This window comes from Hemiscyllium ocellatum, chromosome 26 (assembly GCF_020745735.1).
Source record: "Hemiscyllium ocellatum isolate sHemOce1 chromosome 26, sHemOce1.pat.X.cur, whole genome shotgun sequence".
Lineage (NCBI taxonomy): Eukaryota > Metazoa > Chordata > Chondrichthyes > Orectolobiformes > Hemiscylliidae > Hemiscyllium > Hemiscyllium ocellatum.
Window position 1 is genome coordinate 53,907,933 of NC_083426.1, and position 24,230 is coordinate 53,932,162.

At 44.7% G+C, this 24,230-nt stretch overlaps 1 protein-coding gene across 1 annotated transcript in view; it reads right to left on the reverse strand.

The window, feature by feature from the left end:
• Positions 1-5,067: 5,067 nt before the first annotated feature.
• The window catches only part of LOC132828249 (myosin-binding protein H-like), a 39,831-nt gene continuing 20,668 nt past the window's right edge, over positions 5,068-24,230 (reverse strand). The window contains exons 7-11 of the mRNA XM_060845222.1: positions 22,187-22,346; positions 20,288-20,424; positions 19,893-20,079; positions 8,970-9,024; positions 5,068-5,322 (exon numbers count right to left, since the gene is read on the reverse strand). Coding sequence (XP_060701205.1) covers positions 9,005-9,024; positions 19,893-20,079; positions 20,288-20,424; positions 22,187-22,346 — 504 coding nt within the window. The 3' untranslated portion in view covers positions 5,068-5,322; positions 8,970-9,004. The remainder of the gene's footprint in view (positions 5,323-8,969; positions 9,025-19,892; positions 20,080-20,287; positions 20,425-22,186; positions 22,347-24,230) is intronic.

Consider the following 24,230-nt stretch of genomic DNA (forward strand, 5'->3'; position numbering starts at 1 on the left):
TATGATATGTCTGTCAAAATTCAGCTACACCCTTGTGCAGTCCAGGCCAGTAAAAAAGTTCTATTTTAGCTTGAGTTCTTCTTAGCACTAAATGACCCCCTAGTGGTAGCTCCTGTGCCACTCACAACACCTCCTTTTTATAACACACTGGCAATACGACTTCATAGAATTCCTACAGTGTGGAAACATGCCTTTTGGTCCACAAGGATCTCTGAAGAGTATCCCACCCCTACCCATTCCCCCATTACTCTACATTTCCCCTGACTAATACACCTAGCCTATACATCCCTGAACGCTATGAGCAATTTAGCATGGCCAATTCATCTAAACTGCACATTTTTGGACTGTAGGAGGAAACAGAGCACCTGGAGGAAATCCATGCAGACACGGGGATAATTTGCAAACTCCACACAGTCACCAGAGGCTGGAATCGAACCCAGGTGCCTGCCTGGTGTTGTGAGGCCGCAGCGCTAACCACTGAGCCATCATGCCGCCCTTGAAGAACTTTTGCCCATTTCTCATCTACCTGAATATGTGATGGTTTCCACTCCCTGATTAAGACATCATTTTTAAGATAATAACATTCAGGGGCACATTTGGATTATTTTTCTGTGCATGCCTTTTGATACAGTTGCTTTAAATTTGCATCTTTCGGCTATAACTCTGATAAGAGTATTGGGTACAGGAGCTGGGAGGTCATGTTGCGGCTGTACAGGACATTGTTTAGGCCACAGTTGGAATATTGTGTGCAATTCTGGTCTCCTTCCTATCGGAAAGATGTTGTGAAACTTGAAAGGGTTCAGAAAAGATTTACAAGGATGTTGCTGAAAATGTGTTGCTGGAAAGGCGCAGCAGGTCAGGCAGCATTCAAGGAGCAGGAGAATCGATGTTTCGGGCATGAGCCCTTCTTCAGGAATGATGTTGCCAGGGTTGGAGGATTTGAACTATAGGGAGAGGCTGAACAGGCTGGGGCTGTTTTCCCTGGAGCATCGGAGGCTGAGGGGTGACCTTATAGAGGTTTACAAAATTATGAGATGCATGGATAAGATAAATAGACAAAGTCTTTTCCCTGGGGTTAGGGAGTCCAGAACTAGAGGGCATAGGTTTAGGGTGAGAGGGGAAAGATATAAAAGAAACCTAAGGGGCAACTTTTTCACGCAGAGGGTGGTACGTGTATGGAATGAGTTGCCAGAGGAAGTGATGGAGGCTGATACAATTGCAACATTTAAGAAGCATTTGGATGGATATATGAATAGGAAGGGTTTGGAGGGATATGGGCCAGGTGCTGGCAGATGGGACTAGATTGGGTTGGGATATCTGGTCGGCATGGATGGGTTAGACTGAAGGGTCTGTTTTCGTGCTGTACATCTCTATGACTCTGTAACTCAGTTAATTTATCTGAGCTAAAAATGTCTGCATTGTCAAGTCTCTACTCCTGGCTTGTCTCAACCATCTGATCTAACAGAGTCTCTGCTAATTCCACTTTGACATTCTTATTTGTCCTGTTTGGTCTCTCCTGTGACCTGTTACCACACAGTGAGGAAAATTCCCAGGATATTTGTCCAGCAATAGTTTATTTGTCTGCATTCCACTGACTTTACAACCCCTGTAGGCAGCTCTCCTACCGGGGAATCAGCTGTATCATTAGCATGGACCAGTTGTATTCCTGGAGCTGAGAGTTTGTCCAATACTCTTACCACAATTTCTCCACTCTTCACTAGACACTCTAACCTCACTTTACAGAATTGAGTCTGATCATGAATTCCTGTTACTGGTACCTTTTCTATCAATAGTCCTTCAGAAGTATGTATCCCCTCATCTTTCAGCATCACAGATTGAGAGGATCCTGTATTGTATTGTAACCTCTTTACCTGCTGCTCCTGACTTATGTGAGTAAACTTTACCTTTACAGGGACAGGGGAATCTTAATTATCCGAACAAGGTGGGCAGGCAGTATTTCGTTCGGATAATCGATTATTCCGTGAATTGATTAAATGCCTTTCCTCTGGGGCTCGGATTTTCTAACGTCTGCTCCCCGTTCAGGGGACGAAGCAGCACACAGCACGCGAGCTCCCACCCCCCAAACAACACGGCCCCATCCACCCCCAACTGTGCAACACCTCGCCCCTGCCCCCCCAACACCTCCCACCGCACCCAACCCAGACCAACACCCCCCGCCCGACCTCCCAAACGTCCAACACCTCTCCCTGCTGCACATCACCATTCCCCCCGCATGCCCCCCACCCCGTCCAACACCTCACCCTGCCCCCAACACCACCCTCCCACATCCCGCCGGCCCCCAACCCCATCCAACACTGCCCCCACCCCTCTCTGGGGCGGCTGGACTGGACACCAGCAACAAGATTGCTGCTGCTGCAGCCTATGTGGGGTAAGTCTCCCAAAGGTGCGCGTGTGCATACACTGCACCTTTTTGACAGGTTCCATGTTTGTCCTGTACAGGCCAATGATGGTCCGATTATCTGAGGAAGGGGGGAGGGGTTTAGGTTACTCCCCTCTGTAGGACTCCAGGGTAAGTGTGGTGAGAGAGAGGGCGGGCAGTCATTTGGAGATAGTGCCTGTTAATCACTGTACACAAAAGATGCGATCACTGTTGGAAACACATCTTTGATGTAATGTTTCTATGGTGACCACGAGGTCTCCTTTGGATAATCCAATTTTCGGATAATTGGTATTCAGATAGTCAAGGTTCCTCTGTATATGGTTTAAGAAGAACTGCCATTTCCTCCTTAACCAACCTCTGAGCAGCTTCTACATTCTGGTGCAGCTTTCCAGCCTCCATTGTGCTTTCCCTTACCACTCCAACACAATTCACTGGCTTATCCTGTTTTCCTACATCTGGCTTCCCATTGCTTTTCCTAACCCACCAACACTGTGATTTCATGTGCCCTACTTTATTGCAGTGAAAACATTGGGTTTCCTTTTTACCCTATGGTAAGTTATCTTTATAATCTTCATCAAGATCCACCTTTCCCTTTCCATGTGAGGATTTCTCTTTTCGCAATTTCTCTCCTTCCTGGATTGAAACTGATTTTGGAAGCCAAAGTTTGACGTATGAACTAACTCATAATCATCAGTGAAATTAGCTGCCAAATGTGCCGTTTCAGCTCTCTGCTCTTCCACACGAGTTCTCACTCCCTCAGGAAGTGAATTTTTGAACTCCTCCAAAATAATTGTCTCTCTAAGAGCATCATAGTTTGCTCTATTTTGAGTGCCTTATCCACCTATCAAAATTACTTCGTTTGATCCTTTCAAACTCCAATATAGGTTTGACCACCGTCCCTCCTTAGATTCCTGAAACATTGTCTGTAGGCCTTGGTAAATAGGGTTAAGGAGAATCGAAAGGGATTCTCAAGTTTCATAAGGACAATAGGGTAACAAGGGAGAGAATAGGATCAGGTGTATCCTAGAACTTTGTGGGAGGCTAGAGAATTAATTTCTGGGCTCCTTGCTGGGATATTTGTATCGTCAATTACCGCAGGTGAGGTGCAGAAAACTGGAAGTTGGCTAATGTGATGTCACTATTTCAGAAAGATGGTAAGGACAAGCCAGGGAACTATAGACTGGTGAGCCTAACATTAGCGGTGGGCAAGTTGTTGGAGGGGGATCCTGAGGGACAGGATTTACATGTATTTGGAAAGGCAATGACTGATTTGGGATAGTCATGATGGCTTTGTGCGTGGGAAATCGTGTCTCATTAACTTAATTGAGTTTTTTTGAAGAAGTAACCAAGAGGTTTGATGAAGGCAGAGGGATGAACATGATCCATATGGATTTCAATAAGGCATTCTGCATGGTAGACTGGTTATCGAGGTTGGATCACACGCTATATAGGAAGAAGTAGCCATTTGTTTACAGAAGTGGCATGAAGGTAGAAGACAGAGGGTGGTGGTGGAGGGTTGCTTTTCAAACTGCAAGCCTGTGACCAGCAGTGTGCCATATGGATCGGTGCCAAGTCTACTGCTTTTCAAGAACCTTGGAGGTACGGTTAGTATAGTGTAGATGACACCAAAATTGGTGGTGTAGTAGACAGCGAAGAAGGTTATCTCAATGGGACATTGATCAGATGGGCCAATGAGCCGAGGAGTGGCAGATGAAGTTTAATTTAGATAAATGTGAGATGTTGCATTTTGGAAAGGTAAATCCAAGTCCATCTTATACACTTAATGATAAGGTCCTGGGGAGTGTTGCTGAACAAGGAGACCTTAAAGTGCAGATTCATTGTTCGTTGAAAGTAGAAATGCAGGTAGACAGGACAGTGAAGAGGCATTTGGCATGCTTTCCTTTATCAGTCAGTGCATTGAATATCGGAGTGGGGATGTCATGTTGCAGCTGTACAGGTCATTGATTAGGTCACTTTTAGAATATTGCATTCAATACTGGTCATCCCTGCTATAGGAACGATGATACAAAATTCGAAAGGGTTCAGAAATGATTTACAAGGATGTTGCCAGGGTTGCAGGGTTTGAGCTATAGGGAGAGGCTGAATAGGCTGGGGTTATTTTCCCTAGAGCTCTGGAGGTGAGGCGTGACTTTATAGAGGTTTATAAAATCATGAGGGGCATGGATAGGGTGAATAGCCGATGTCTTGTGAGATAGCAGAGTCTAAAACAAGAGGGCATAGATCTAAGGTGAGAGGGGAAAGATTTAAAAGGGACCTAAGGAGCAACATTTTCACACAGAGGGTGGCGAGTGTATGAAATGAGCTGCCAGAGGAAGTGGTGGAGGCTGATATAATTATAACATTTGTAAAGGCATCTGGGTGAGTATATGGTTAAGAAGGGTTTGGAGGGATATGAGCCAAATGCTGGCAAATGGAAATAGATTATATATAGACTAACTGATCAGCATGGATGAGTTGGAGCAAAGGTTCTGTTTCCATGCTGTACAGTTCAATGACTGTCTTTGAGAAGCTCCTTTGGACATTCTACTGTGGTCAGAATGCTCTAGAGATGCATGTTGGTATTGAGCTGATCTCACTGTACAGTCTCTGAAATGTGTGAGTCATCAGTGATTTTCTGTTAAAAAAACACACACATCCTGACCTGTGTATAGTCTTTATTTGCAGGCTCAGTGCTAAATCTCAATGTATTTCCATTTTATTAATGTCACACACTATTTAAAATGTTATCATTTCAGGGAACAGACAAGACAAGGGAAGATTTACCCACTGTCCAGCTCACAATTGGGTTAATGGACACATAAATCTCTCAATGAACAATCCTAATTTCGATTGAGTTCAGCAGCCAAGACAGCTGGGGTCTGACCTTCAGGTCGATGAGGCAAGAGGCAAGTTATACACACCTGTGACGAACAAACAGAAACATAAATCAGATTGAGAATATCAGTCATACATAGAACATATTCAGATGGAATCTTACAATGAGGTAACTGTAACAGACACAGATCAAGTTGAACACTCATTGCTGTCTTTAAAGTGGCCTCCTCAGTACACTAACCTGCAGGATGTACAAGATTTTGTGAAAAAAAGTGAAATTGTCACATGGTCATGTGAGGTTTCTTTGAAACTATTTATTGAACCAACAGGGCCCAGTGCTATCAGGGACTGTTCAAAGGGAAAGTATTGTCTGTTAGAAGTGAGAGGCGGATCTCTTTACAGGTAGAATGCTAAAGGATAGCTTTTTCCATGGACACGTTTATTGTGAACACCATTAGCAGGTGGGGCATCGAACACATCACCAGCCCTGTTTCCAAACACACTGGTGACCATTTTGTCATCTGGACAAGGAATGGATCCTTCTTCTTCGTCAACAGTAGTGGTGCAGGGGAACAGACACTGAAGCTGCCCCGCCCCCAGGATTGGCCTCCCAGCTCTGCTCAGTGTGACAGCTAAAGACATTTGGGTGGCAACAGCTGGTGGGTTGAGCATGCTGGAGGCATTTGCACACAGATCCTTTGTGTATCTTATGGTAGCCAGGTGATGACATAGCCTCCGTCTCCACCTACACTGGTGCCATTTGGTCATCATGGATGAGCATTTCATTTCTCGATATTTTTTTTCTCTTCTTTAGCACCCATGGTGTGTGTGTGTAGTTGTGAGACACAGTGAGAGACGCAAAGTGCACAAATCTTTATTCAATTTCCACCACCAGGAAAAGTAGGAAAACACCCGAGTGGCCTGTGACGAGCAGTGCCCTTCACATCAAAAGGGCAATGCTGTGTGATCAAAACAGTGAAGGGGAGGGCAGGGACTAAATCAAAATAGAGTTGGAGGGGAAATGATGCACTCCACTCCCTGCGGCGCCCACCTCTCCCTGAACAACTCCAGGGTGTTGGTGTTCATTTCTCTATAAGAAGGAAGGTGTCCACCTCTTACTAATGAACCAGGTACCTGTGTATGTGGGGTTCTACTTGTCTGTTTATTGGAAACATAGTGATGTCCCAACTCTTTATAGAGGACACAGTTAGGATTCACCATTTAATTCTGAACAGCCTAACTCCTCCTGCTTACAGTAACACAAAGACATTTTGGGGAAAAGATGGGAATAGATACCAAGTGGCTGTTGTATTAATAAGACATGCCTGTTTAAAAGTCTGGCTTTTGCCCACAACTTTAGGAGAAGTTGCCTGGAATGTACTTGAAGGCTGTTAAAATGAACATAATTTGCACTCAAGTTCTGGTCAGAAGCCAGTTTTCAGGAATTTGGAGCTTCCATCCACACACATTCTCCTAAGGTATGGAATGTGCTGGCTGGGCTTGATTCTTTGAGTGAAAGACATCAGAGGAGATGATAACCAGGAGAATTAACCAAGATCATCACTTCAATGCTACAAGAACCTTAATGACGTGACATGCGTGGTCAAGATAAGAATCCAACTCCCAATCCTATTTCTTATTAACCATGTGACGGCCATCATCAAAACCTGAACATGTTACATCCATCATCTGACATTTACACTGTCTACACCAATCATCCTGTCCAGATACTAACCTCAGTAACGCCTCACAGCTCTTCAACAGACACACACACATGCATCTGCCAATAACTTAATTCCCAATACACACTCTTTAATTTCAAGGATAAGATAGTAGGTAAGAGAGAGAGATTAACCATGAGGGAAATTCCCTGAGAACATAATCCTGGCCATGATCAGGAATTGGAGACACCTTGGTCCCAGGCCGGGCAGGGATCATATCTCAGTGTGCCATGTGGCCTCAGAGTTGTTGCATATTCACAACTATACCTGACCCCTGACTGTCCCAACTTGTCTTCACTCACTTGACCTTCCCTCAGGTCTTACATGCTCTGTCCTATGGTGGTTAACTTCCATTCTCCTCCCTCACATCGAGAGGAAGAGGAGAGTGAGGATGAGTGCACTGTGTCAATGACACCCACCCCCACAACATTCAGCTAAAAGACACCATCAGTTAGCGGCTCACTTTGATCAGCAATGCTGACAATGCAGGAAAGTGTGCAGTAGCCACAGATTGTAGTAGGAATTTGGCAGAGGTTGCTTCATATCGAGCTAAACCAGCTTCCCATCAAGCAGACCACAGGCTGTTTGAGATCCTGGATGAGAGCAAGGTCAAACTGCGTTAACCCCTTGACCATCGTACTCTATGTAGAGATTACTGAGTATGGTAGGACTGGGAGGACAGTTGGTTCCACTTGCAGATTTTGTTATTCAGAAGCCCATGAATCTTGATGCGATCAGAATATTTAGTGAAGAACAGATTGACTGTGTTGGTAATGGTTGCCTGAACAAGTGTGGCTTAATCATGCATGAGATGTGCAATATGGCAGATTAGATTGAAACCATCAATCTTACACCACCCTGATTCAAATAATGGGAGGTGTGCTTCTTGAAAATAGATAACATTGACCTGGTGTGTTGTTGGGAGAGGGTGCTGACTCAGTGTCTCTTGGTTGTACATATCCCTCAACATTGAGCTGCAGGGTGGTGTGGGAGCCACAGGATATCATATTGCTGGCTATTTTTGGCTTTGTGATTCTGGGATTCTTCAAGTGCAGAACAGTTTAATAAGTTCACCAACAATATTGTTGGCTTCTCAGTTGAAAGAAGCTAATGAGGAATAATAAACTGCTCAGCCATTTACCACAGTGGCTCATTGCAGGACAGGGCTGACAGAATGTCTTGATACCCAGTAAGGTGTCAGATCTCAAGGGTCAAAAACCTAGGAGTCTGCTTCAGGAACTGCTCTGTGACTCACCACCCCTCTCCCCCTCTACAAGATTGCCTATTGGGTGAACCAGAACCACACAGTGATGGTGCAGTCTTAGATGGAGGCTCTTGAGGACATACCCAGAACAACTCTTGACTTTCTCAGCTCCCACCTGACCTGCGGGTTCCGTTGGTGCTGCCCCAGAGGAGACAGAGCATGTTTGATAAAAACATCATGGAAACAAAGGTTGGAGAAGGAGGAAGCCATTCGACTCTTTGGGCCTGCCCAGCCATTTAATATGATCATGGCCAATTATCCAACCCAATATCTTGTTCCCACTTTCTCCCCATCCCTTTGATACTATTAGCCCTAAGCATTATATTGAACTCCTTCTTGAAAACATTCAATGTATTGACCTCAATCACTTTCTGTGGCAGAAAATTCCATTGGGTTCAACACACTGGGTGAAGACATTTATCCTTATCTCAGACCTTTACTCCATATCCTTAGACTGTAGTTCTAGATTCTCCAGTCATCAGGAATAGCCTTCGTGTGCTCACCTTGTCTAATCCTGTTAAAATTTTATATGTTTCTGAGATTGCCTTCATTCAGCCATACCTCAGAAAAATATAGTCTTAACCAATCCAATTTCTCTTCAAACTTCAGTCCTGCTATCCCAGAATGGCAGAAATTACATGCCAATGCTTCAAGTATTAAATTCCTGCAGATGATTGCTTGTTTACCTTCACTGTGGAAATAGCAGATTTGGAGGAGAACTCAGTGTTTCTATCAGATTAAACCTCACCTGTCCAGAGCAACTGGTTCCAATGGCTTCCATCTTCACTGGGGTACAGGAACAGCTGAATGGAATGAAGAAAGACAGAATCAGAAAAAGAAAGAGAGAGAGATGGATCGAGGGTGAGAGACACATAATCCACTCGGAGAAAGTGAGGACTGCAGATGCTGGCGATCAGAGCTGAAAATGTGTTGCTAGAAAAGTGCAGCAAGTCAGGCAGCATCCAAGGAGCAGGAGAATTGACATTTCTGGCATGAGCCCTTCTTCAGGAATGAGGAGAGTTGCCAAGCAGGCTAAGATAAAAGGTAGGGAGGAGGGACTTGTGGGAGTGGCGTTGGAGATGCGATAGGTGGAAGGAGGTTAAGGTGAGGGTGATAGGCCGGAGTGGGGGTGGGGGTGGAGAGGTCAGGAAGAAGATTGCAGGTTAGGAAGGTGGTGCTGAGTTCGAGGGTTGGGACTGAGACAAGGTGGGGGGAGGGGAAATGAGGAAACTGGAGAAATCTGCATTCATCCCTTGTGGTTGGAGGGTTTCTAGGCGGTTCCTCCAGCTGTTGTGTTGCCATGGTGTGGCGATGGAGGTGTCCAAGGACCTGCATGCCCTTGGTGGAGTGGGAGGAGCAGTTGAAATGTTGAGCCACAGGATGGTTGGGTTGGTTGGTTAGAGTGGTTCCAAAAAGGCCACTCCTTCCGTGATTCCCTCGTCAGGTCCACACCCCCCACCGACCCAACCTCCACTCCCAGCACCTTCCCCTGCAACCACAAGAAATGCAAAACTTGCACCCACACTCCCCCCTTACTTCCCTCCAAGGCCTCAAGGGATCCTTCCATATCTGCCACAAACTCACCTGCACCTCCATACACATCATTTACTGCATCCCCTGCACCCGATGTGGCCTCCTCTATATTGGGAGACAGGCCGCCTACTTGCGGAACGTTTCACAGAACACCTCTGGGACACCCTCCCACTCCACCAAGGACATGCAGGTCTTTGGACTCCTCCATTGTCACACCATGGCAACACGGTGGCTGGAGGAAGAGCACCTCATCTTCTACCTAGGAACCCTCCAACCACAAGGGATGAACTCAGATTTCTCCAGTTTCCTCATTTCCCCTCCATCCCAACCCTCGAACTCAGCACCACCTTCCTAACCTGCGATCTTCTTCCTGACCTCTCTGCCCCCCCCCCCCTCACTCCGGCCTATCAGCTTCACCTCAACCTCCTTCCACCTATCGCATTTCCAGTGCCCCTCCCCCAAGTCCCTCCTCCCTACCTTTTATCTTAGCCTGCTTGGCAACTCTCCTCATTCCAGAAGAAGGGCTCATGCCCAAAACGTAGATTCTCCTGCTCCTCGGATGTTGCCTGACCTGCTGCGCTTTTCCAGCAACACATTTTCAGCTAGAAACTGACAAAGGCTGTTATAGGTAACGAAAAAACATTGACATGATGCGGAGCTGGGCTGAGTAGTGGCAGATGGTGTTCAACCTGGATAAATGCAAAGTGATTCATTTTGGAAGGTCAAATTTGAATGCTGAATATATGGTTAAAGACAGGATTCTGGCAATGTAGAGGAACAGTGGGATCTTGGGGTCCATGTACATAGATCCTTCAAAGTTGCCACCCAAGTTGATAGGGTTGTTAAGAAGGCGTATAGTGTTTTGGCTTTCATTAACAGGGGGATTGAGTTTAACAGCCGCGAGGTTTGTTGTAACTCTATAAAACCCTGGTTAGACCATATTTGGAATATTGTGTCCAGTTCTGGTTGCCTCATTATAGGAAGGATGTAGATGGGTGGGTGCGGAGGAGATTTACCAGGATTGAAGGGCTTATCTTATGAAGAGAGGTTGAGTGAGCTCAGGCATTTTCTTTGTTTTCTGTCTGCCAACCAATTATCTATCGGTCTCAATATTCCCAATCCTGCATGATTCATTTTTACAAGTTAATCTCTTTTGTTGGAGTTGTCAAAAGCTTTATGAAAGTCGAAATACATCACACCCACTGGCCACTTCTAATCAACTCAACCAGTTACATCCTCAAAACTTCCAGTAGATTTCCCTTTCATAAATCCATGCTGTGTCCAGTCCTGCCACCACTTTCCAAGTGTTCATATCTTCTATGATGGACTCTAGCATTTCCCCCTTACCAATGCCAATCTGACTAGTCTGTAATTCCTGCTTTCCTCTCTGTCTGCTTTGCAATGAGCTGCTCATGGAGCCCAGTTTGGGTTCCACCAGGGCCACTCAGCTACTGATCTCATTACATCCTTGGTCTAAACATGGACAAGACAGCTGAATTCCAGATGGGAAGTGAGAGTGACTGCTCTAGACATCAAGGCTGTATTTGACCAAGTGTGACATCAAGGAGTCTACAAAAACTGGAGTCAATGGGAACTAGGTGGTTGGACTCATACGTGACATGTAAGAAGTTGGGGGCTGAGAGAGGTGCTGGAAAAGCACAGCAGGTCAGGCAGCATCCGAGGGGCAGGAGAATTGACATTTCGGGCATAAGGCCTTCATTAGGAATCATAGGAAGATGGTTGTGGTTAGACATCAGTCATCTCAGCTTCTGTCAGAGTTCCTCAGGGTAGTGTCCTAGTTGGTTCATTGATGACCATCATAAGTTCAGAATGGGGATGTTTGCTAATTATTGAACAATGTTCAGCACTATTCACTCCTTCGATACTGAAACAGCAAATGACAGGCAATGACTGTCCACCTCCAATAAGAAACTATCTACCCAACACCTCGTAAGATTCAATGGTATCAACTTCACTGAGTGATCCCCAACTATCAACATGGGGTTACCATTGACGAGAAACTAAAATGGACTGACCATATAAATACTGTGGCTGCAAAAGCAAGTCAGAGGCTAGGAATCTTGCAGCGAGTAGCTAACATCCTGCCTCCCCAAAGCCTGTCCACCATCTACAAGTCAGGAATGTGATGGAATACTCACACTTGCCTGGATGAATTCAGTTCTAACAACATTCAAGAAGCTTGACACCATCCAGGACTAAGTAGCCCATTTGATTGGCACCACATCCACAAATATCCATTACTGATGCTCAGTAGCAGCAGTGTACTATTGACAAGATGCACAGCAAAAATTCACCAATGCTCCTGAGATAACAACTAAGGACAAGAGTAGCACAGGATGGTGGGAAACTGGAACTCACTTTCCCTGAGAGTGGTAGAGGCAGAAACCTGATAACATTTAAGAAGAATTTAGATGTATATCTGCAATACCAAGGCAGACAAAGCAATAGGCCAAGTGCTGGAAAGTGGGATTTTTACAGGTGATTGTTTCTGACAGGCACAGACTGTCAAAAGGGTTGAAGTGCCTTTTGATGTGTTATTGCTCTTTATGATTCTAAGGGAATCAGATACATCAGAACAGCACTGCAGGATGTCTTCCAAGCCATCCTGACATGGAAAAATATCACCGTTCCTTCATTATCATCGGGTACACATCTGCAACATCCTTCCTAATGGCATTATGGGTCTACCTACAGCTCACCACCACCTTCCCAAGGGCAACGAGAGACAGTCAATAAAGGCTTGTCCAGCCACTCGCATTCAAATTCCTTAAATTAATTTACAAAACAAAAAGGCGTTGCAGAATGACAAAGAGAATTGGAGTCAGGACCCCACAGACAGAGCAAGTTTGAATGAGGCTTGGCAGCTTGTGCAGTGTACAAAGCAAAGCCGCAATCTGGAGGTCAGGGAGCAACCTAATCAGCTGCTAATTCCTCTAAGTACATTCCCCATAAGATTTGGCCAAGGTTCTGGCTTATTTTAGTTTGGAACTGGATCAGAGCCAGCTGGCCCCAAACAAGACCATGTGAAATGGCAGTGCCCAGTAACAGTTCAGCTCTGGCATAGCACCCAGATTCAAAGAGAAATTATTGGTATTTAGGGCATCATGTTCTTGGTTATAAGGTCCCAGGATCTGCTTCTGCCAGTTGGGATATTCTGGCCAGATTAATTTACAGGGTGATTTATGAAGAGTTTATCAACCCATTTGCAGAAATGCTTGTAAACCTTTTCACAGGATGTTTGTGGAAGGAAGGTCATTCTCTCTGTGATATGAAGTTAAAGGGACTATCCCACCTTGCTGGAATATCTGTCAGTTTGACTGTTGCTTACTCAAAGTGGCAAGAGTGTTGGGAAAATTGTGATAACATCTGTGATGTCATGTATCTAGTGTGTGATGTCATGTATCTAGTGTGCGATGTCATGTATCTAGTGTGTGATGTAATGTATCTACTGTGTGATGTCATGTATCTAGTGTGCGATGTAATGTATCTGGTGTGTGATGTCATGTATCTAGTGTGCGATGTAATGTATCTGGTGTGCGATGTAATGTATCTACTGTGTGATGTCATGTATCTAGTGTGCGATGTCATTTATCTAGTGTGTGATGTAATGTATCTGGTGTGTGATGTAATGTATCTGGTGTGTGGTGTAATGTATCTGGTGTGCGGTGTAATGTATCTAGTGTGTGATGTAATGTATCTAGTGTGTGATGTCATGTATCTAGTGTGCGATGTCATTTATCTAGTGTGTGATGTAATGTATCTAGTGTGTGATGTATCTAGTGTGTGATGTAATGTATCTGGTGTGTGATGTAATGTATCTAGTGTGTGATGTAATGTATCTAGTGTGTGATGTAATGTATCTGGTGTGTGATGTATATAGCTGTTATAATTGCCCCAATACCAAATAATCCTGATTTATCCTGTTGTTCTCTCAGCAGCGACTTCCACTCAGCATTTGTTTGAAGATCCATTTGCAATCAGAACTTGAGTTGAGCCAATGAGCCTCTATTTTTCTCAAGGCCACTTCTTCTATCTTTGCAGCTTTGGCCCTGCCCCTTCTCCTCATTAATGTTTACATTGCAGAGGCCAGTCAGAGATCTGACTACACTCATCCCATTCTTCAATTCTTGGTCAATAGCTGGAAAGAGTCAAAACTTGTGGTGCTGGAAAAGCACAGCATGTCAGGCAGCTTCTGAGGAACAGGAGAGTCAACGTTTCGGGCAATAGCCCTTCATCATGAACATTTCTGATAAAGGGCTTATGCCCTAAATGCCGACTCTGCTGCTCCTTGGATGCTGCCTGACATGCTGTGCTTTTCCAGTGCCACACTTTCTGACGCTGACTCTTCAGCATCTGCGGGTCCTCACTTTCTCTCAATAGCTGGAAAGACAATGTCTAAGTATTGATTAACCGTTACCACCCTTTCAGGCAGTGAGTTCCAGATTGCCATTCCCCTCCGAACGAAAACATTTCTCAACTCCCCTCTCAAGCCTTACCTGACAATCAATTCCTCTGGTTATTGACTCCTCTATTAATAGCTAATATGTCCTCCTCTCCACATTGTCTATGCCCCTCAACCTGATACCTATCAGGTCTCTGACAACACACTCCTGGCCAATGCCCCACACTGCACTCTTTGTAAGCACAAGATGGTCCAAAATTCTGTTGCCTGTGTCTTACATGCACCAAGCTCCATTCATCTATTATCTCTGCATTTATTAGCTATGCTTATAATCAATAATCACCTTCAACCCTCCTAATATACTGAACTCCATCAATAAGACGATCAAGACGGAGAAAGAGACTGATGAGACGCAAACAATGGAGAGAAGGGAGAACGAACAGCTGTAGGTTAGCAGAAGCAAATGATAGAACTTAAAGGATCTGCCCCTGAGTACAGCAACCTTTGTTTTGTATCATGTCCAGCTGCGAAAGAAAAATTAGCAGCACAACCTAGAGTTCGGGTTTGAAAGAATTTGACCTTCATGGAGTTCACAAAGCATTGTTGAGGGGAAAAGGTGTGTGAGCATTACAAGATGTAGCAAGGAGAGGTCAAGCGAAGACATCAATGTAGGGAGGATGGAAAGTGGGTATGAAGGTTGAGGGATCTGGGACAAGCCACCAGTTAGATTTTTGAAAGATAGAAAACAACTTCAGGCTGCTGCCCATATTGAATTCCCTTCAAGCACTGAGGATATGCATTTCCACTTTCTTTTATATTGTTTCTAGATGGCACTGGCATGTGTCCTATACCAACAGTAGGTATAAGGCGGTCACAGCTATGGTGATGGTGCAGAGGGGAAATTCCATTCCATTATCCACCACACTCTCGATCTAAGCTGCTGAAAAGCTACTATAGGATGTGATGCTCAGAATGCTGTGACTACCCCAAATTTCTGCCAACTGCAAAGTCCATGAGAGTGTGGGGAAGAGATAGAAACAGCACAATTTAAATGTGTGGGAATAGGTGGAAGCCCATCAGAGAATAACTGATTGAGAAGCACCTGGGCTTTGACTCATTCTCACAGGAGAGCAGCTGTAATGTAGGCCCACATAATACAACAGGGGTATTACCAATGGAACAGTTACCTCCAACAGCAAACTGGCATTGGTCATGTATGAGATGTATCAAATATCAGCAGCCGATTCAACATTGTCCACTGCCTGATATTTTGTCCACAGTCAAAATTATCCTCAGAGTCACAAGATTATAATTAATCTGTGAGTCCACATTGTTGCTGACTCTGGAATCTTTCACTCTCCTATAAAGAATCTATTCACTTCTGCCTTAAAAACAGTCAAACTTCTGCTACCTTCACCTTTTCAGCAAGTTTTCCAAATTCTCACTAGTCTTTCAGTGAGAACATTCCTTATTATCTCTTTAAATGGATGACCCTAATTTAGAAGGTTCTGAATTCTCCCACAAGTGGAAACAACTCCACATTTACCCTTGAGATCTTGCATGTACTAACAAAATCACTTCTTACAGGTCTAAACTACAGTGAATACAAGTCTAATGTGTTCAATTCTTCTGCATAAGATAACCTGCCCATTCCAGGTATCAGTTTGAAGTCCTTCCAATGCATTTACAGCCTTCTTTAAATAAGGTGACTAATTCTCTATACAGTACAGCAGACGTAGTCTCATCAATGCCCTGTATAACTGAAACATAACTCCACCCTATTTTTATATTCAATCCTCGACATAATAAAGAACAGCAATCTATTAGATTTCAAAATTACTGTTTGTGGAGAAGATTTGTAGCTCAGGTTGTTGATTAGGCTGTACATTTGCTCATTGAGCTGGTAGATTTGTTCTCAGATGTTTCGTCACCATGCTGGGTAATATCATCAGTGAGCCTCTGATGAAGTTCTGTCCCACTTGATATTTACATGCCTTGGTCTGTTGTGGCGGGTGCTACCATTTCCTGTTCTGTTTCAGAGAGGTTGGTAAATGGGGTCCAAATCGATATGTTGGTTAATGGAGTTCCAATTTCAATGCCAGGCCTCTAGGAAATCCCATGCGTGTCTTTGTTTAGCCTGTCCCAGAATGGATGTATTGTCCCAGTTGAACTGGTGTCCCTCTTCTTCTGTATGTACACAGCAGCAGTTATACAGAGGTTAGAACAAACAGCCCTTCCCACGATGCAACCCAAGCTTTGGATCTGTTATGTGGATGACACCTTTGTCATCATGAAATGCAACAAATTAGAAAAAACCCACAAACACATAAACAACCACCTTACTGGCATAAAGTTCACTAAAGAGGAAAAACATAGAACATAGAACATTCCAGCGCAGTACTGGCCCTTTGGCCCTCAATGTTGCACCGCCCTGTCATACTAATCTGAAGCCTATCTAACCTACACTATTCTATTCTTGTCCATTTGTCTATCCAATGACCATTTAAATGCCCGTGAAGTTGGCGAGTCTACTACTGTTGCAGGCAGGGCGTTCCATACCACTACCACTCTCTGAGTAAAGAAACTATCTCTGATATCTGTCCTATATCTATCACCCTCAATTTGAAGCTATTCCCCCTTATACTAGCCATCAGAATCCTAGGAAAAAGGATCTCGCTGTCCACCCTCTGATTATCTTATATGTCTCAATTAACTCACCTCTCAACCTTCTTCTCTCTGATGAAAGCAGCCTCAAGTCCCTTAACCTTTCCTCGTAAGACCTTCCCTCCATACCAGGCAACATCATAGCAAATTTCCTCTGAACCCTAACCAAAGCCTCCCTTAATGCAGTGACCAGAATTGCACACAATACTCCAAGTGCGGCCACACCAGAGTGTTGTACAGCTGCAGAATGACCTCATGGTTCCGAAACTCAATCCCTCTACCAATAAAAGCTAACACACGATATGCCTTCTTAACAATCCTGTCAACCTGGGTGGCAACTTTGAGCGATCTATGTACATGGACACCGAAATCTCTCTGCTCATCTACACTATGAAGAATCCTCCATTCACCCACCACAACAGACCAAGGCACGTAAATAGCAAGTGGGACAGAACACCAGCGCTTCACTGGAGGCTCACTGATGTTACCCAACATGGTGATGAAACATCTGAGAACAAATCTACCAGCTCAGCGAGCAAACTTACAACCTGAGCTACAAATCTTCTCCACAAACAGTCATTTTGAAATCTAATAGATTGCTGTTCTTTATTATGTTGAGGATTGAATATAAAAATAGGGTTACTCCTTCCAAAGTGAATCACCTCACACTTTTCTGCATTAAACTCCATTTGCCACCTTTCAGGCCAGCACTTCCTGCAGATGCAGTCAGCATGGACACTGCAGGAGGAACATTCGACTGCCCTAACCGCCATTCCCACATGTAAAACCTCACTTACCCAGCAGTCCCATGTCCATTCCTGCTCAGTGAGCGCTCTGCCTAGATATGAGTAAGTTTTTAAACTGTACTCCTACCCTCCCATCAGGCCTCTAGTCCTCGCTGTCGCTCCTCCCGCTGTGTCTGGCATTGAGAACAGGAAGAAGGCTAAACTCCCAAGGTAAGAGAACAACAACAAACTCCCCTTCCTAGATGTCACAGTAGAACGAAAAGCCAATGTAAAGGAAAGTCATACACACTGACCAGATACTCAACTACAGGAGCAATCATCCCAACACCCACAAAACATTATTTAAATGAGGCACAATACACTGCAGTACCTAGGAACTATGAGAAGTGTTTGTCTCTTTCTTCAGTAAAAATGTAATAATCCTAAAGACAGTCAGTGAATTTCTCTCACCAGTTGCTATATAAGCTGTTGGCTTTAACCAATAGCTAAGAGACTTTGCAGTCAGTGCCCTAATGGTCCTATGTTTCAAGCAACGAAGTGAAAAGAACCTGGAGAAAGGAAGAATGGATTCTGGGTAATCCAAGATGGAGGAAGGGAGAAAATTGTGGCTGGAAGAGCTGCTCCTTTTTTTTTGAGGTTTTTTTTCAGTGTTGGAGCTGATGTCCTCGATGCCTCAGAACAGTAATTATTGTTTTACAAGCTGTTGCATTGTTTTGGAACTTTGGGGGTAAAAATCAAAACAATGGTACAATAAAACAAGAGAGAGAGAGCAGGGACCACATGGGAGGTGAAAAAAAGGGGCAGTGTGCTTTCATAGCTGACCAGGCAGCAAATTTTCGCAGCTGACTGCCTTTGCTATATAGTTTCAAGTATCTCTAGACATCGGAGTTTGGTCTAAGAAAAATAAACAAAATTAAGGAAAGAAAAATTAAAATTCACAGCTGACCTTGGACAAACTCAGTATCTGGAGCTCCTCACAGCAGGGGAACAGCTGACTGGGTTTATTAAGTCTAACTATATGCTATTTGTTTGTATGTTTGCCCTTATTGATCAGTGTTTTTGAGGCAAGGAGTTGGGAGGACATATTGTGGTTGTGCAGGACATTGGTTAGGCCACTTTTGGAATACTGCTTTCAATTCTGGTCTCCCTGTTATAGGAAAGATGTTGTTAAACTTGAAAGGGTTTAGAAATGATTTACAAGGAGGTTGCCAGGTTTGGCGGGTTTGAGCTATACAGAGATGCTGAATAGATTGGGGATATTTTTCCTGGAGGGTGGACGCTGAGGGGTGACCTCATAGAAGTCTATAAAGTCATGAGGTGCACGGGTGGGGTCTTTCCCCAGGATAGGGGAGTGCAAGGGGAGGGTGTAGGTTTAAGGTGAGAGGGGTAAGATTTAAAAGGGATCTCAGAAGCAACTTTTTCACGCAGAGAATAGTGTGTGTATGGAATGAATTGCCAGAGGAAGTAGTGTAGGCTGGTACAATTACAATATTTAAAAGGCATCTGGATGTATACATGAATAGGAAGGGTGTAGAGGGATGTAGACCAAATCCATGTACCCATCTAGATGCCTTTTTAATATTGTAATCGTACCAGGCTCCAGTACCTCCACTGGCAGCTCATTCCATAGACATACCACCCTTTGCATGAAAAGGTTGCCAATTAGGTCTCTTTTATATCTTTCCCATCTCACCTTAAACCTCTGCTCACTAGTTCTGGACTCCCCCAACCGAGGGAAAAGATCTTGTCTATTTACCCTATCCATGCCCTTCATGATTTCCCTGACCAATGCTTATCAATTGATCACAATCAACAGATTATCAGTTTAAAATCACATTGCTGCTTGTGTACAACTTGCCCACTGTGATTCCTATAATACATCAATGATTCATTGGCTGTAAAGTGCAATGTGAATACAATTCTTTCTTTCTTTCTTTCTCTTAGTTCAGACCAAGCCCAATACAAAGTCTTTCATCCATTATCCAGGTCTATATTCCCCATGCTGTACTGAGGGAGAGCTACACTTTTGGGGATGCTGTCTGTCCTCAGTCTGAGAGTTTTGCATAAGGCCCAATCTGCCCACTCAGGTGGAATTAAAGATCTCATTGCACTGTTTTGGAGAAAAGTAAACAAGTTCTCCTCAGGATCCAATATTTTTCACTCAATTAGCACTACTAAACAGACCATCGAGTTACCGGTTGCTGTTTGTTGGATCTTGCTGTGTAAGTAGGTCAACCGTAATAATTGAAATATTGAAGGTTTGGTACATGCTGAGGTTTCAAAATACCAATTCATTCCAACTTACTTTTCACATCGAGCCTGCAGTCTGCTACTGCTTCTCCCAGTGCATTGACTGCTCTACAGGTGTAGACTCCTTTGTCAAAGGTGCTGGGCTTGCGGATCTCCAGTGTACAGATCCCTTCGTTGGTCAGAGTTCTGAATTTGGGGTCATGCTCAATCAACATCTGATTCTTCAGCCAACTGACCCTGGGCTTTAAGAGATCATAATAAAGGAGTGTTGTTATTATATTCAATCACTCTAGGAGTCGTGTCTGAGGATATGGGTGTTTGTGGGTTATATGGACGACGGAAAAGACTACAGGGGAGTTTCACAGGAAGTAATACTCAGGGTGTAAGTGTGTGTCTGACCATGAGACTACAACGCTCGGCATATGAGAGTGTACCTGTGTCTTTCCTTACCTTGGGATTTCCTCGGACACTGCAGAAGAGTTTGGTGGTGAATCCTACAGTTGCAGTCTTGTCTGTTGGGGGCTGTGTAAACTTAGGGGCTTCAGTGAAATCTTTCTCTTGGTAAACAGGGGCATTATATGGGGTACCTGTAAATAGAGGTGGTCATGAATGTGAGTTATTGGTAGAGTTGAACTCTGCTCAGTAGTCATATAATAAATTACCGGTCTTGCAATGATTGGTCCTGGACTGTACAGACCAGGAGTGGATGAAGTCCTATTCCAAGATAGTGTTCAATTTGTGGGGGGTGGATTGTACAGCGTTCACCAAACCCTGAGCTAGGGCAGGACAGGTTCCATTCTGTTAAATCAGTAAAAATATTCATTTCTGCATTCGAGACACCTTGGACTTCACAGAGAGGTCCATACCTTTGACGAGTTTATTCACACCCACTGTGAGGGCCAGGTGGTGAAGGTTGGATGGATGGTGACAACAGCCAATCCAAGACGAGTAATTAACCTAGGATCTGTAATCAGCTCAATATCACTGATTGATCAACCCACAATCAGTGAACAAGCAGGGCTTAGTGATCCAGCCAGGATCACTGATCAAGGTGACACGGTGGCTCAGTAGCTATCGCTGCTGCCTCACAGCACCAGGAACTTGGGTTTGATTCCACCCTGGGGCGACTGTCTGTGCGAAGTTTGCATGTTCTCCCCATGTCTGTGTGAGTTTCCTCCGGGTGCTCTGATTCCCTCCCACAGTCCAAAGACGTGCAGGTTAGGTGGGTTGACCATGCTAAATTGCCCCTAGTGTCTAGGGATGCGCAGGCTAAGTGGATTAGCCGAGGCAATTGCTGGGTTAGAGGGATAATGGGGGGGGTGGGTCTGGGTGGGATGCTTTTCAGTGGATTAGTATGGACTTGATGGGCTGAATGGTCTGCTTTCATACTGTAGGGGATTTTATTCTGTTAACCTAAGTTCTGTGATCAGTCAGCCCAGGATCTGTGATCCGCTTTCCTCTTTGGGACTCCCTCTCATGCTGCACTTGCTGTGTGCTCATCGATGCTGGAGGGATGGCCTTGGTTCACAAATGGTGTAGCTCTCCTCAGCAGCCTGAGGGGAGGGAGCTTCACAAGCTGAAGAGACACCCGAGAGGATACGAGAGGGAGGGGATGGAAGCAGGATTTTCAGAATCTGGGTGTCTCACTGGCATCACTGAATATACAAACAGAACCGATTTTAGATAGGTTAGGAAGTTGTGCCAGTGAAGGTGGTCACTATGAGAGAGGCAGGTAATGTCAGAGGGTTTCAAACAGTGGTCAGGCTCTGCAGTGTGGGACTAAATGGGGTGGGCTGTCTGACAGCATGGGGCTGGGGGAGTGTTGTGGAGAGCATGGTGTAGCAGCCGGGGGCTTGAAAAGGAAGAAGGAGGAGTTGGACAGAGCAGGTCTGAGTACATGGAGGGCGCTGCACAGTGTAGGATTCAAGGACAGGGGAGGGGTCCCAGAGCTGGGATCAGAGAAGGCAGGCCTAAGGAGTGGTAGTCGGAAAGTGTGTGGATGCAGGGGCTATGTGGTGGACATCACAACATCCCAATATCTCACAAGCCATTCAGTAAAGGGTGTTCCCTCAAGAATGGGCTTCTCACCTCCTTTTACCTACTCAGATCACTGGTCTCCAAATACTAAAACTAAAACATCAGTGAACACAGATGTCCACTGCTTTCACTGACCGACCCGCCTGCTGAGAGCAGCTCAGGTCCCTACCCAGTGGCCCGTCTCCAACAAAACCAGATGTGGCAAAGTTTGGTGCAATTTTCTGTTCCCCCTCTGACTTGGGAGTGAGTCAGACACTCCTTGCAGAGGCTGAGGCTGGTTGACTGGTTGTTTATCTGGGAGGGAGCTCTCACTTATTTTGGGGATGTTGGCTGTATCCTTGCACTGTGCTGCTGCCTCACTCAGTCCACATAGGTTCTCAGAGAAGACCCGGAAGTTGTAGCAATTGCCCATCACCAGGTTGGAGACGGTGTGGGAGCAGGGACGACACTTCTCAATCACAGTGAACCATTCCTGATGGAAAAAGAGAACAGAATATGTGCATCAGAGACTCTGTTCATACACTTTGTGCCCTGTGTCTCCCAAAGACCGTACAACATATGAGAACACACCAATAATTGGCCAGGCTAAGGGGGCGGGCTGAAAAGAAACTGCTCTCCTCAAGCAGCGAACATTCAGGACAAATTTGATGGAGGCGTTCAAAATCTTAAGGAGTTTTCAGACTACAGAGGAAAAGAAAATCACCACTTAGAGAGGTGTTAGTGATCAGAGGACATAACGGCACGAGGTACCATGAGCATAAAAACTGAAAGCAATGCTGAAAATCAGAAATAAAAATAGAGGACTGTGGAAATACTCCACAGGTCTGTCAGCCTCTGTGGAAAAAGAGAGAGAGTTAAGGTTTCAGATCGGGCACTGTGGAGTTTTAGTTTTACTCTTTCGCAGAGAGTTGTCATCAGGAACACACAATCAGAAAAGACAGCAGGAATTGATCTAATAGGAACTCTCTTCAGGAAATTGAATAAATACTTGAAGTTGAAATATCTTTATGGCTATAGGGAAAGAGCAAACAACATGCTGCAGTTTTTTCAACAGTTTAAAATAAACAGCCAATCTGATTCACTTCGCATGATGTCAAAAAAAACAGTTGGTGGCACTGGATACTGGAAAGACTATGGGCCCTGACAACTTTCTGGCTTGTGCTCCAGAACTTGCCATTCCCCTAGCCAAACTGTTCTTGTACAGCTCCAACACTGGCATCTACCCAACAATGTGGAAAATAGCCCAGGTATGTCATGTACATAAAAAGCAGGCAAACCCAACGCAGCTAATTACTGCCCCATCAGCCTACTCTTAATCATCAGTAAAATGATGGATGACCTGCTGAGTAACACCCAGTTTGGCTTCTGCCAGGGTCACTCTGCTCCTGACTTCAATACTGCCTTGGTTCAAACATGGACAAAAAATGTGAATTCCAGAGATGAGGTGAGAACGACAGCGCTTAACATCAAAGCTATCTAGTGTGACAATACCTGGTTGAAGTCATACCTGGCTCACAGGAAGGTGGTTGTGGTTGTTGGAGATCAGAGTCTAGAGTGGTGCTGAAAAAGCACAGCCGGTCAGGCAGCATCCGAGGAGCAGGAAAATCGACGTTTCAGGCAAAAGTCCTTCGGTCCTCGGATGCTGCCTGATTGGCTGTGCTATTCCAGAAGCACTCTAGTCTGGACTCTGATTTCCAGCATCTGCAGTCCTCACTTTGGCCTAGTTTTGGAAGTCAGTCATCCAGGGCATCTCTGCAGGAGATCTTCAGGGTAGTGTCCTTGGCTTAACCACCTTCAGCTGCTTCATCAATGACCTTCACTTGATCATAAGGTCAAAAGAGGCAGTGTGCAATCATCAGGGAGCAATGTTCAGGACCATTCACTACTCCTCAAATACTAAAGCAATCCACGATCAAATGCAGCAAGACTTGAATGTTATTCAGACTTTTTGTGTACAGGACATACCTGGGCAACTTTCCATATTGTTGGGTAGATGCCAATGTTATAGTTCTATGAAAAAACTTGGCTCAGGGTGTGGCTAATTCTGAAGCACAAGTCTTCAGTACTAATGTGTAAGAGTATCAGGTTCCATAGCCCCTACAGTATCCAGTGGCTTCAGCTTTGTCTTTTACAATGATGTGTTGGGCCCCCCTCCCAACCACCATTAACCATGGGGATATTTGTGGAGGGTCTTGCTCCAGTGAGTTGTTTAATTATCCCCCAGGACTGGAGAGCTTCGATCTGATCCGTAAGCAACAAAAACTGGAGATCACAGTGGGTCAGGCAGCATCACAGCTGAAGTGAAGTGTGGAGTTCAGAAGGGGTGGAGAAAAAATGTTAGTAGTTTACATTAAAT